The 12,973-nt window shown below is 37.3% G+C and overlaps 2 protein-coding genes across 3 annotated transcripts; both read right to left on the reverse strand.

The window, feature by feature from the left end:
* Positions 1-626: 626 nt before the first annotated feature.
* On the reverse strand, positions 627-4,801 carry LOC127871647 (solute carrier family 46 member 3-like). The gene is made up of 4 exons (XM_052414766.1): positions 3,394-4,801; positions 1,949-2,032; positions 1,105-1,261; positions 627-892 (listed from the first exon to the last, which is right to left on the reverse strand). The coding sequence occupies exons 1-4, from the start codon at positions 4,598-4,600 to the stop codon at positions 805-807; spliced, it is 1,536 nt and encodes a 511-aa protein (XP_052270726.1). The 5' UTR covers positions 4,601-4,801; the 3' UTR covers positions 627-804.
* A 1,960-nt stretch (positions 4,802-6,761) lies between these two features.
* LOC127871654 (paramyosin-like) lies at positions 6,762-12,584 on the reverse strand. Of its 2 annotated transcripts, none has more exons than XM_052414776.1 (5): positions 12,356-12,584; positions 9,785-9,948; positions 9,168-9,476; positions 8,379-8,529; positions 6,762-7,417 (listed from the first exon to the last, which is right to left on the reverse strand). In XM_052414776.1, the coding sequence occupies exons 2-5, from the start codon at positions 9,938-9,940 to the stop codon at positions 7,098-7,100; spliced, it is 936 nt and encodes a 311-aa protein (XP_052270736.1). In that variant the 5' UTR covers positions 9,941-9,948; positions 12,356-12,584; the 3' UTR covers positions 6,762-7,097. The 2 variants fall into 2 exon arrangements, with proteins under 2 accessions (XP_052270736.1, XP_052270737.1); XM_052414777.1 differs by lacking the exon at positions 12,356-12,584 and adding an exon at positions 12,281-12,346.
* Between the last annotated feature and the right edge of the window lie 389 nt (positions 12,585-12,973).

The following is a 12,973-nucleotide window of genomic DNA, read 5'->3' on the forward strand; positions in this document are numbered from 1 at the left end:
CGTTTCTTTCTTCGAGCTAGTTTTCTAATATTTCTATTGCACCATGGTTGGTTGAATCTTGAAGATGTTAGCTTAGATGGTACATGCGATTCAATGACTTTGTTACATTGTTGTTTGAAGTCTGCCCATAGTGTGTTGATTGGTGAAGCGGTGCTGTGGTTTCCAACAAAGGTTTTGCTAAAGCTGTCAAGGTCTTCTTTGATGACAGGTGTATTCGCTTTCTTCCATAAAAAGATGCGTCGTTGAACTGGTTTTTGACGTTTCGGGATCACATTTGTGTCTATGAGGACCGTATCATGGTCACTTAGGCCAGGCATGGGAAGGCATCTTTCGACAAGAGTTGGGCGGTTTGTGCAGAAAAATGTCAAGTGTATTTTCGTTATATTCTATATAACCATTATATATATTATATTATATATACCATTATATATATTATATTCTAATTAAAACGAAAACTATTTTTTATGCTTTTCAAATAGGTACCGATTGATTGATAAAGTGGTATTTTTTTTTAAAGAACTACTGATTGATTCGTATTTTAGCGAACACCTTATTACGGAGAATTGTGCAATTTAAATGATTATTTTTTAATGTCTAAGCGATCAGGTTATCAAGCAAAGCGTGAAGGTTTTTGTCACAAATGGATTTATTGCACTGTATAACAAATATATATATGTTCACAAAACAATCACAAACACGTGTAAACGAAGCACAAAGTTATTTTAAAACGCAAACATATGAGACACGTAGAGAGGTTAACAGCTAAGCAAGGTCAGTCACGAGCAATAAGGCTGGGTAGGCTAGCTAGGTGTCGTCACTAACTATTATCTCCGGGCTGAAGGGCTTATAGCCAGCACGTCTCCTCTCTATGGACCAACAGATCTTCAGTAACCTGTGAAAATCATAGAGCGAAAATCATGTCTGAATGAAAAATCCCTTCGACGGTTAACCTGGACAAAAGTGATTATGTATATGTTGTTTTGACATATGAGTCGAATTCAATTAACGATTTAGTTTGCTGTAATTGATACTATTTAGTTATTTCAAAATCTTTCTTTTAAACAACAGATCCAATATAACACAATACTATATGGTTATACTCACAGCGTGAGAATGATACATATGACGTCATATCCGCCGAGCACGAGAAACACGAGCCCACGCATATAGCTCACGGTGGCGGCGTAGATGTAGCTGGTTGAGGCGTTGGCGACCAGAGTGCAGACAATCTCGAGAGTCCCCACCACGCTGAATATCGCGCCTGGATCGAAAATGTTTAACACAATATTGAAAAGCAGTGCGTGCACTCGGGCTTCTTTGCAATTCTGTTTTTCATGATTTTGTGGTACAACATGCATTATTGGCAATTGTATAAGCGTATGGTGTATACCCGATTCTATCAGCATAAATGGATTATTTCAAATTAAAAAAAAACTCTCTAAAACTTAACCAAAACACTAACGACTGGTTATTTTTATTTTAAATGTTTAATTTAAATTTAATTATAATTAATGCATTAGATCTATATATGTAACAAATTCATAATGCTTTCGAAAGGACATACGATTTTGTAAATTACAAAATAGTCATTAACGCCAACATTATAGACAAAAATAAACTTTGAATAAAGAATTTACTTTGAACCCAACCATCCCCAACCCCCTTCCCCCAAAACGTCTACAGTTTGAAAACTTTCAATATATACACTATATTCTTGTTGCTTATGCCGTAAATAAAGTGTTCTAAATCACGACTTGTGTAATAGGAAGTGCTAAATTAAATGTCATACTGAACTGTATTAAATCATCACTACTAAACAAATGTAGACTATGTTTTATCTGTAGTATTTAGTATATGAGTAGTTGGTGAAAACGTGCATATGAATACTGAGTTAAATATTCAAAAAACGAATCAATGTAGATTAGCATTCATTCGTTTTGAGATCTACCTTGTTTCTCAGGCGGTGTCAGGTGAGAAAGGATACTCCTCTGCATCGTCGTAGAAAGGGGGCCAAACATGCCCACAGCTATGACTGCAACATAGAAACAGACGAGTAGACAGGGGACCAAACATGCCCACCGCTATGACTGCAACATAGAAACAGACGAGTGGACAGGGGACCAAACATGCCCACAGCTATGACTGCAACATAGAAACAGACGAGTGGACAGGGGACCAAACATGCCCACAGCTATGACTGCAACATAGAAACAGACGAGTGGACAGTGGACCAAACATGCCCACCGCTATGACTGCAACATAGAAACAGACGAGTGAACAGGGGACCAAACATTTCCACCGCTATGACTGCAACATAGAAACAGACGAGTGAACAGGGGACCAAACATGTCCACCGCTATGACTGCAACACAGAAAAAGACGAATATATTGTTTAATATATGAGTCGTGATCTGAAGAAACTGGGCAACATGCATGTGCGTAGAGTGTCGTCCCAGATTAGCCTGTGCAGTCCGCATAGGCTAATCAGGGACGATACATTCCGCTTTTATAGTATTTTTAGTTTCAAAGAAGTCCCTCCTTACCGAAAATCAAGTTTAAGCGTAAAGTGTCGTTCCTGAGTAGCCTGTGCGGATTGCACAGGCTAATCTGGAACGACACTTTACGCACACGCATTAAGCCCAGTTTTCTCAGAACGCGACTCATATAAACACAAATAAGCTTAATATATTTGATTCTCGCTCTGGGAAAACAACTTGATGTACTTGAAAATGACGCCCTATATTAGCCTGTTCTGTCCGACGACACTTTCATCTTTAAGGTGTATTATTCGTTTAAAGTAAGTACTAGTATCATGTTTTGGTGGAATGCGACGACACTTTATACAAGTGTATTCAACCCCGTTTCCACGGAGCGAGGCTCAACTATTTTATACGTGTTAAACGTAGTAAGTGCTATGTTCTAGTCGTGCTGTAACGGTAGCAATCTGTTTCCGTTTATTTAAAGTTACGAATTTCTAATCAAACTTCACGAGTGTATACGCCATAAAAATGCATCTTATGTAATTTTGTGCTCAATATCTTATGAAAACGAATGAGCAGTTTTCGTGAGATAGTTAAAGGTTGCACTCAACATTCAAAAGTCTTCCTGTGAACTAATCATACGTGTATTCTTCAGTCCACGCGTATATACCTTACGGGTTTTTGTTGTTGATATGGTACGTGGGACTTACTTATAAATAGTCTTGTGTGATTATAGTAATGTATGCATACGTTATACTTATTATGGTTTGGTCTAAGTATTGTTTTTCCCAACAAATTGATTAAAGGGTACAGTTATTAGCTTGATGATGTATTCAAATCGAATTAAACTGCGCTTAAAATATGAAAAGGTAAGCACTTCATGAATCACCATTGAATATGAAATACTACGCACTTATCCAGTAGGAAGTGTCGTCGGTGACGAAGGCGGTCCAGAGGAACGCGGCCCCATACGACGCAGTGCCGATAATGCAGATCCAAACCTCGTCCATAAACTTCTCTAAGAACTTCACCGAGCCCAGCCCGATCACCAAGATCACCGCGGCGCGCAAGGCGCTGTAGGTACCCACTCGTGTAGGCGACCAGCAGAACGGCTGCCCGAGCTGATACAGCGTCTCTGTCGTGGTGCGGGGCAGGTAACTCAGGTTACATAGGGCGTGGATGACGGTGACAAGCCGATACTTCCACAGGCGGTTTTCGGAGTCGTTCACCACGAAGAATGAGACGCTTGCTTTCAGCTGTCCAATTAACGTATTGTCATTCCGGCGTTTTTCCTTTGAAAGCGTCTCTGGCAGAACGAAAAACATGAATACCAAATTCAGAATCAGTACTCCGGCCATGGTTGCGAATGTGATCATATAGCCATATCCCTCTATTATGTATCCGGACACCAGACTTGCTAAGGATAGACCAATTCCGATTACAACCTCGATGAAAATGATTCCATACATGCGATGAGGTCCTGGCTTTGTGATGTCGGCGATATAAGCCAACGATACTTGAAGGGTTGTTGCGTACTGCCCAGAACAGCCCTCGATGAAGCAAGCTATCAGGAGAAAGACGATAGGCAACTCGAGATGAATAATTAACGCCGCTGTACCTAATCGCAACGTCGTTCCCACGATGCCTATCGTCAGAAGAAATTTTCGCCCAAACGCGTCCGTGTACGATCCAAAAATCATATTCGCAATGATCGCCGGAACTCCGGACGCCAGTGCAAAATACAGATTCCACGTGGATGCCTCAGAGGTGGCAGTCATTTCCGCCGCGTATATTGCACTGCTGGAATTGGGATTGCAGAAAAGGTCAGCGGACTCATTGCTGGATATGTTTGCTTTTGAATACTCCTGGTTCATAAAATAGTTATTCGTGTATTCCACAAGAGCGAAAAATGAACACAACATAGCGAACATGTACGCGAACACAATCGGCCCGATGAGCCAGTGGCGCCATGTTGTTTTGATCTCTAATGCTCGAAACTTTCGGTAATCAGTAGTCCCCGCGCCATCGGAGTCGTCTGTATTGGAAAGCAGCGTGCTTTTCTCATCGACGTTTGGCTCAAGATGAGGACGGTTAAACGGACTACGGTCCTTTTCTGTCATATTGGCTAAATCCTCTGAATGGTTTAACTTTTGTTGTAGCTACTATTCAACCCATCAAATGATTTATAGAATCTCGGATTCGACTTCGCATTGATCTTATATATTTTTAAACGGTTACAAAACTATGTGTATGTTTTTTCAAGTATCTATTCTTCCATCCTAAAATGAACACTACTCATATTCCTGTTATGAACACTTTCATTTATACACACAGGAATCTTAATAAACTGTGTTATCATACGGGTGAACAATACTGTATTAAATAGAACGTGACCCCGCTGAGAAGCTTAGGTTAGACTTCTACTGCTTGATATCGATCCATTGTTGAATTACTATGCAAATATTTGCGCTATCGAACAAGGAAATAAATTGTGTCATCACTGATAATGACTATTTTGTGTATTTTTACATATCTTGAGAGGAAAATCCAATATTATGTTTTAAATGTATGAAATTTGGAAAAATATACTATCTGATGTTAAAATATTCGTGTATGATCTCACTATAACATGTGAATTGTTAGCGGATATTTATATCAACCATTGGTTTGAAATAAGTCAAATCACTCTATTTCTTCGAAATCAATAGTCAGACCACTTGGATTTGTATACAAGTTCTTTGGCAGTTTACATTTAACTACGAAATGATTCATGTGAATGTAAGATAATTATACAAAAAGACCATATGCGTAATTGATGATACTTTAGTATTAATACATGTTTATCAATTCAAATACAGATCGTTGTATGATGAGTACAATAACATAATCCCGTCGTATCGGAGGCTGTACACATATGATGACATGTAACTGATACCAGCTATTGTTATTTTATCTCTTGTACATTGTACAATGGAGTTATATCGCTGAGGTTCATCATTTAGCATTACATGCAGTTCACTGGCGGAAACAAGCTTTATCTATCAGACTGAGCGGTCAAAATCTGTAAAATATATATGTTAATAAAAGATTGTCGTTGTTTATTACTGTAGGTCATATAATAAAATATATGTAAACATTAAAACACATTTTGATTTCGCTGTTGTTGTTTCCGTTTTTTTTTGTTAAAAAATACGTTTTTAAGAAATTCCAAAACGTAGAGTTATTACACGCGCTGGACGTTAGATTTTAATGAAGTGAATAATGTCAATGATTGGAACATGAAAAATGTAAATATAATGTGTACACTATGTGAAGTACAAATTAAGATTTTAAACATTTATTCTCTACAATAAACATAGTATAAACAAATAAATATAAATAAGCATAACTGTAATATGTATAAGTTCGGTTTAGAAGTAATCAATAATATTACCCATTAAGCAGTTATCAGTGATGAACCTTATGGCTGTTCATTTAAGATTTATATAATCTGATAACAATTGATGATTGCGTATTCATTGAAAAATACTTAAAACCTATTATGTGAGCTTGATTGCATTTAAAGCCCGATGCTCACTGAAACTCTCTATCTTGTGTAGAACCTGTACTTAGTGTCTTTGTGGGATATCTGTAAAGAGGATCTGTGACTTCCGATCGATAGGCGGAAACATTACCCAGTACGCCACGGTGACATCCGATCGATAGGCGGAAACATTATCCATTGCGCCACGGTGACATCCGATCGATAGGCGGAAATATTATCCATTACGCCACGGTGACATCCGATCGATAGGTGGAAACATTATCCATTACGCCACGGACACATCCGATCGATAGTCGAAAACATTATCCATTACGCCACGGTGACATCCGTGGGGACCTAACAGTTTGGGGTCCGAAAACTTATGCAACTGATTATCTTGGTAACTTTGTATTACATACGGCAAATAAACTTGTATTTCATTATTCACATTATTCGTTTGTGCCTTTTTTTAAACATTTCTTGGCATTAATACAGTTGTTTGGCCTTGATCAAGTATTGATTGCAAAATACTTTTTCTCAATATATTTTAGTTCCTGCACAGCGCTGGTACTTCAAACAATTAAATACTGAAGTTTTATTTGCGAATTTGACTGACGTAAAAGATTAAGATTCGCAAAATAGGAGTACAGCGCAACCAATTCGTAGAGCGCAATACTGCTGTAAGTAGATGGACACTTTTGTAAAAAATAATAAATACGAAAACAATGCTAGCTGATAAAAGTAAGACAAACCTCACACTTTTCGCGTATTTTTAATTTTCAAATTCAAGACATGACATAAAACACACGCGATTTAATTTGGACCTGTATTATTCCCTCTTCATTTAAAACCCATGAAATATAACAATGGTATTAATTACCATCTCTTTCTTGTGTGTTTCTGTCATTACTTCATTCCATTTATATCAACAATATTAACCATCGAGAACTCGATGCACTAGCTTAAAAGCTAAATAATTACTAGAGATACTGGATTGTTTTGTTGAATACTTGTATCACCACAAAACATATGCATTTAACTATGAGATTCCATGTTTTCAATTAAAGACGCAGACGGCATCGGAATATCACATTTCAGAAAGAAGCAGACAAATAGCCTGTCTCCACGTCTTCGGACACAGAGATTGTTTTAACTTTGCCTTGCCCGCGAACAACATCTGGGAGAGACGTTACACTCAGTTGTAGTTCCTTACCAGACGACTTTGTACTTCCGGTTTGCACAATGTTTGATTCAGTCAAGTCGCGAACAAGTTCTTTGAGTTTCACATTTTCAACACTGAGAACTTCGTTTTCGTATTTGAGTTCTTGGTTTCGCAACCGGAAGTTAGTGTCACCATAGTGATCCTTCAGTTGATGGTTTTCTTTCATCAAGTTCTCGTTATCTTCGCTAAGCTCTGAAAAGAATAATAATTTATATCAACGCTTCATGACATGAAAATCTATGGTCTAAGCTAGTGAGTATGCTAGTTTTCATTTCAATTGCAACACACAAAAACGGAGAATTACGCAGGTAAATTGTAACTAGACTTAGTTTCGCTTCTTCGAGACCCTTGTGTCATGCGTATCATATGAGATGCGGACTGTTATATTAAATAGACCGAGTCAGGAATGAACAATTCTTATGTATGGTTTTAAAGCATTCACGGTATTTTACAAAAATGTAAACAATAATAAATTTAGTCGAATTTCGTCCAAAGAGATTAAATCATTGTTGCGGTCGATATAAACAGAGGGGGTAATCACGTGACAAACAAAATGGCCACGCCCATGCCGAGGCAGGTATTTTTCGTCGTTTAATACACTTTAATACTTGTATTATTAATACATGTATTTATTCAGCTCACTTTCTAGCCATATTAGAAAGAAAGTTACTGGCTTTTGTTTCGAAGTAATATTCGCTCTATATCTCGACTTTACTCGGTGCAAAATTTCTTAGCGGGATTACCTAATTAGGGCTCCACTTAGAAAATTTGCATTGAGTAAAGTCGAGATATGAAGCGAATTAAAATACGAAGTAAACGCTAATCACCTTCTTACTGATATGGCTGGAAAGAGAGCGTCATTTTAAAAATAAACAGAAGTAATAAAGGGTATAAAACAGCAAAAAATGACTGTCTCGGTATGGACGTCGCCATCTTGTCTATCACGTAATTACCCCCTCTGATATATAAGGCGTACACGTACTTTATGTTAACTTATCATGCGTTGATTTGGCAACGATATTACATGAATTTTCGTTTATAACTGAAATCACAAATGAATACTAAGCGGTTAATTTCGCTGCTCAAGATTACCAGCCACGCCCTAATATTTATATAAGGATGACGGCCGAAGTTATGGAATTGCAGTCCGTACCTGTACACAGCGCCTCGGCCGTCTCGAGGCGCGCCTGGAGGTCGTCCCTCTCCGCATGCAGCTGCTCCCGGGCCTCCAGAGCGTCAGCGATCGTCACTTCCTGTCGACAGATGCGTTCAGTCAGCAGGTCTACTAGGTCGTTGAGACTATTCTGTAACATAGTGGTCGCATGATATAGGTAATGCTACAGTTATGTTCATGGTATCTATTGTGTTTTTGTCGTTGTTTCAACAGCATTCAATCATGTCACGGGCGTCGATTGAACTGCTTAAACTTGTTCTACGTTAGCTGGTAAACTAGAACGATTTGCACACACTTATGCCAGAAGCTGCCATCTGCAATTACTTGAATCAATAAGAACGATAAGGCGACCGTAGAAACAACTATATTGTTCAAACAAAACATAAACACTGTTGTTCTTAACCAGCCGATTTACTGTATCAAACCTTCTTGTGTAAATAATAAGAATGTTTACTAAATCAAATGTTATATATTGTAATCATATGCTATTAATAATTGCTATGACATTAAACGTTTTATGTACCGGTATTCTTCTTCAAAACGTAATGTATGATATAATGAACGATTGTTTAACAATTAGCGCATGATACAATTGACAACTGCATAAATTATCAATTTACGGCACACGAATTTTACTACAAGACAATGCATGCCTAATTGCCTATGCGTTTATGCATACGGACATATCAGACGCCGTCCTTAACTCAATTATAGTTGTGTATTAGAAAAACGTCATTAAAACCCAGACGGAACACGTTAAAAACTCACCAAGTCTTGTTTCATGTGTTTCTTATAGTCCTCCAACTCTGACATCCGGCACTCGACGCTAAGCTGGCGCTTCATAAGCCGCCCCTTCTCGCTTCGCAGACTTCCAATCAGGTGGCGCGTGGAATCTAGACATGACTTCAACTTCCGGAACATACTGAAGTCCGCGCTAGTTCGACGTCTCGAGCCAGTGGGCTTTGGCTCTTCCTGTGCTGGAGTTGTTTTTGGCGGCGACGGCGGTATGACGTTGATTCCCAAATCTCCTTCGTCGTAGTCCGCTTCATTCTGTTTTTCTTCGATAACGACGTCTTCCTAAAATGAGATGGGATCCTTGTTTAAAAATCTAATCTGCTACTAAAATTTCTGTCCTGTGCTATTTTGAAGAAATTTTCGACAATTTTGGTAAAATTTTGATAACGTCGTGGCTTTTTAATTAAATTAGAAAATATGATTGTTTTTGATAGTGTTGCTTGTACAAAAGCAACAGTTATATTATCAGAATGGCCACATTATTGCATACATGTATGTGATTCCCATTTTTCCACTCAGGGTTTTCAACTGTAACTTGGTCTTCATTTATAAATTCATCATGTTCGAGCAAAAATCTGCCTAATACGCACCTCGACGGCGGTATACTTCATGGTCAGCCGGTCCAGCACTTCCGCCAGGTCGTCGATGCTGTCCAGTAACGTCTCCGCGGTGTCCAGGACGCCGTAACTCAACTTCCGGCCGCCGGTTCCCCATACAGGCTGAATGCTGAGACGTTCGCCGTTCATCGTGGAAGCTGTAGTTTAAAAAGCCGGAAATCATCGCAAGTCAAGCGTAAGAAGCTTATTGATTCAAACAAACCCCCGACATGTATACGGCTTTAAATCAACATGGACTGAAATAAATCTTATCGGCGCTATTGATGAGTCGCGGTCATAGAAACCATATGTTTTACTCGTGCAAAAATCTTGAAAATATTGCATTTACGACCACAAACGTCATTAAATACGACCTTGCACCGAAACGATAGCTAAATGAAAAGTTTATACCACTAAGTTTCATTGCACGACTTCAACAAGAAAGCCAAACTGCGAGGCATCAAACGGCCGCCATCGAACAGTTGATATTTTGCCACAAGTTAAACAATATAAGGTGGAATAGTTCCCCTCGATATAACACGTGTTGTGTTACTTAGTACACAGTTTACTCCGGTAACTAATCATCATAGAATTTGTCAGATTGGCACAAGAAATTAAATCAGTAAAAGTGTGAGTACTGATCGACTGTTTTATTGCAGATACAAACATTAAGTTAAATGGATCACAACAAATAAGCCTCGGGTAACCACTGATTTTGAGAATCTGACACGTGAGTGTGTTCGTGAAAAAAAGACGTTAGAGTCAACTGAAACATTCGTATCAAATCCATGTATTGAGTAGACACAGTTTTGTAAATCTATCAACTATCGTTTTTTACCAGATGTATTCTAGAAAAATTAACAAATAGGTCACATACAATATAGCCAAACGCCACACTTACTATTTGAAATATTTTCATTTTTTTAAACAAATGAGAATAAGTAACACTATGCTTAAACAATCAATTGTAAGGGATGGAGTCAGTATAACTTCTCGCCTCAAATTATTGGGATTCCTGATTTGTTCTTTATTTACCTACATTACTATTACAAATTTATCCAATATAATAGTTGGCAACAGTTTAACTAAATTCTGTTTCTGCACCAAACATCATGAAAGCACGAAACAAATGGCATGTAATTTGTGATAATTGTTTTCATGAATTTAAACACAAGTGTACATATTACACACATGTATACCTGAATATTCTAATTTTATCATGCACTATGTAAAATAATCACTGTAATTCATTATCTGTTCAATTATATACGACAATCCGTAAAGTGACGTTAGCATATTGTATGTATCATTATTTTACATAGAATGACAGTGAAACAATATTTATTGCATTCGACAAATACAAGTTTATCGGTGTGACCTTCAAAACCGGCCCAGTGGAGGGCATAATGAATTAAACAACCACAGATGTTTCAAGTGATTTTAACAAAAGAACATTGTTTTGATATCATTAACCGTCAAGGTAACATGACAGTGAACTTCAAAAATGAGTTCGCAATCCTAACGATGGTCAGGTCTCGTTAAGAATCGGTTCTTGATTTTTATAGAAATTAGAAAACCAATAACGTTTACATGACGAAGACATCAAAAGAAATAGTCGAATTCAGTCGTATATTGAATATGATATTTACATATAAGGACTATTTAATATTGTACCGATCTGTACATATGCAATGGATTCTTATCTATTTTAACATACATAACATTAATATTTTTTAAAGCGACAAAATGTTATTAAAACCGAAGTTATATATCTGAAAAAAAATATAAAAAAAATATCACAATAAACTAATAACAAATTCAAAATTCAAACTAAAACATATATACCAATGTATTAAAGTGTTGTTCTATGGCCTTTTATGATCACTTTTGTTAAATTCGAACAAGTTTTGGGGCGCTAAATCATGCAGGGTCTGCTTAAAAAACTATTTGCATTTCATCGCAAATCTTCAATAATTTCGTCATCATTTATATCCACTAAGTTCATTGAAACACCGTTTTACAAATGCATGTACATTTTCTATTCATGAACGCATTGATTGTAAACGACAGAAGACCTCAGATAAGATAAACTCAATTAGCCGTTGACATCAAGTCCTTTAAAATATAGAATATCGAATTCAACACACTTTACAAATTCCACTAGAGTCTTGCGATAATGCTACCTAAAGCTATTCAAATTAATATAAGATTCTTCGTGACAGCTGGCCATTGAGAAGAATCCTTCAGCTTTCAATAACAATCTAACAAAAGACTTATCAACAGCGTTTGCTATTTGCCCTGTATCGATCTAGTGTAAAGAAATATAGGTAATTGAGCAATATTAACAATGCACTATTCGTTAATTATTTATTTAGGATCCAATTGACTTTTAATTAAATAATTCTTTTTACGCTAATACGTTGTGTTAACTTGTTGGATTAAATTATTGTAAACACAAATCTTAAGTTCCGAAAACAGCAAATGACTTACGAGAGTTAACGCATCAATAGTCAATAGTCATTAAAACCGTCTCATGTAAAGCACCGAACATAAACAAATACTCACCTTAGATTCCAGCAACCTTCGCTGTTTCACCGCTGTACAATTCCTTAAGCAGGCGCCAGAAAACCAGACCCTGGTGAAAAGCGTCCCACGCTATCTTACTAGGACTACAGAACAAGATGTGTGACACGCAGGAGGACTTGTTGACAATGTATGTCGACTCTTGATACCTGTGAACGCAACCAGAGGGTCCTGACAGCGCGCCCGTTACATCAACCATAAATCGAGACTCTGTATAATTTCGAATCACTTGTCAAACGCAGTTAAAGGGGCCTTTTCACGTTTTGGTAAATTGACAGAATTAAAAACAATGTTTCAGATTCGCAAGTTTTCATTGTAGTTATGATATTTGCGAGGAAACAGTTATACTGAACATTTACCATACTCTAAAATAACCATAATATGCATCTTTTGACGATTTTAAAAACATAAAAATTATAAAGCGTTGCAACGCGAAACAATTTAATAATTTGGAGAGTTCTATTGTTGTATTAAATTTTGTAATACTACGACAATTGCTTTTATAAAGAATAAAATACATCAGTCATTTTATGAGCATGCATGACCGAGTGGTTTAAGCGTTAGACTTTTACTCCAGGGGTCAGTGGTTCGGGCCCAGTT

The sequence above is a fragment of the Dreissena polymorpha genome, chromosome 3 (genome assembly GCF_020536995.1).
Source record: "Dreissena polymorpha isolate Duluth1 chromosome 3, UMN_Dpol_1.0, whole genome shotgun sequence".
In the NCBI taxonomy this organism is placed as follows: Eukaryota; Metazoa; Mollusca; class Bivalvia; order Myida; family Dreissenidae; genus Dreissena; species Dreissena polymorpha.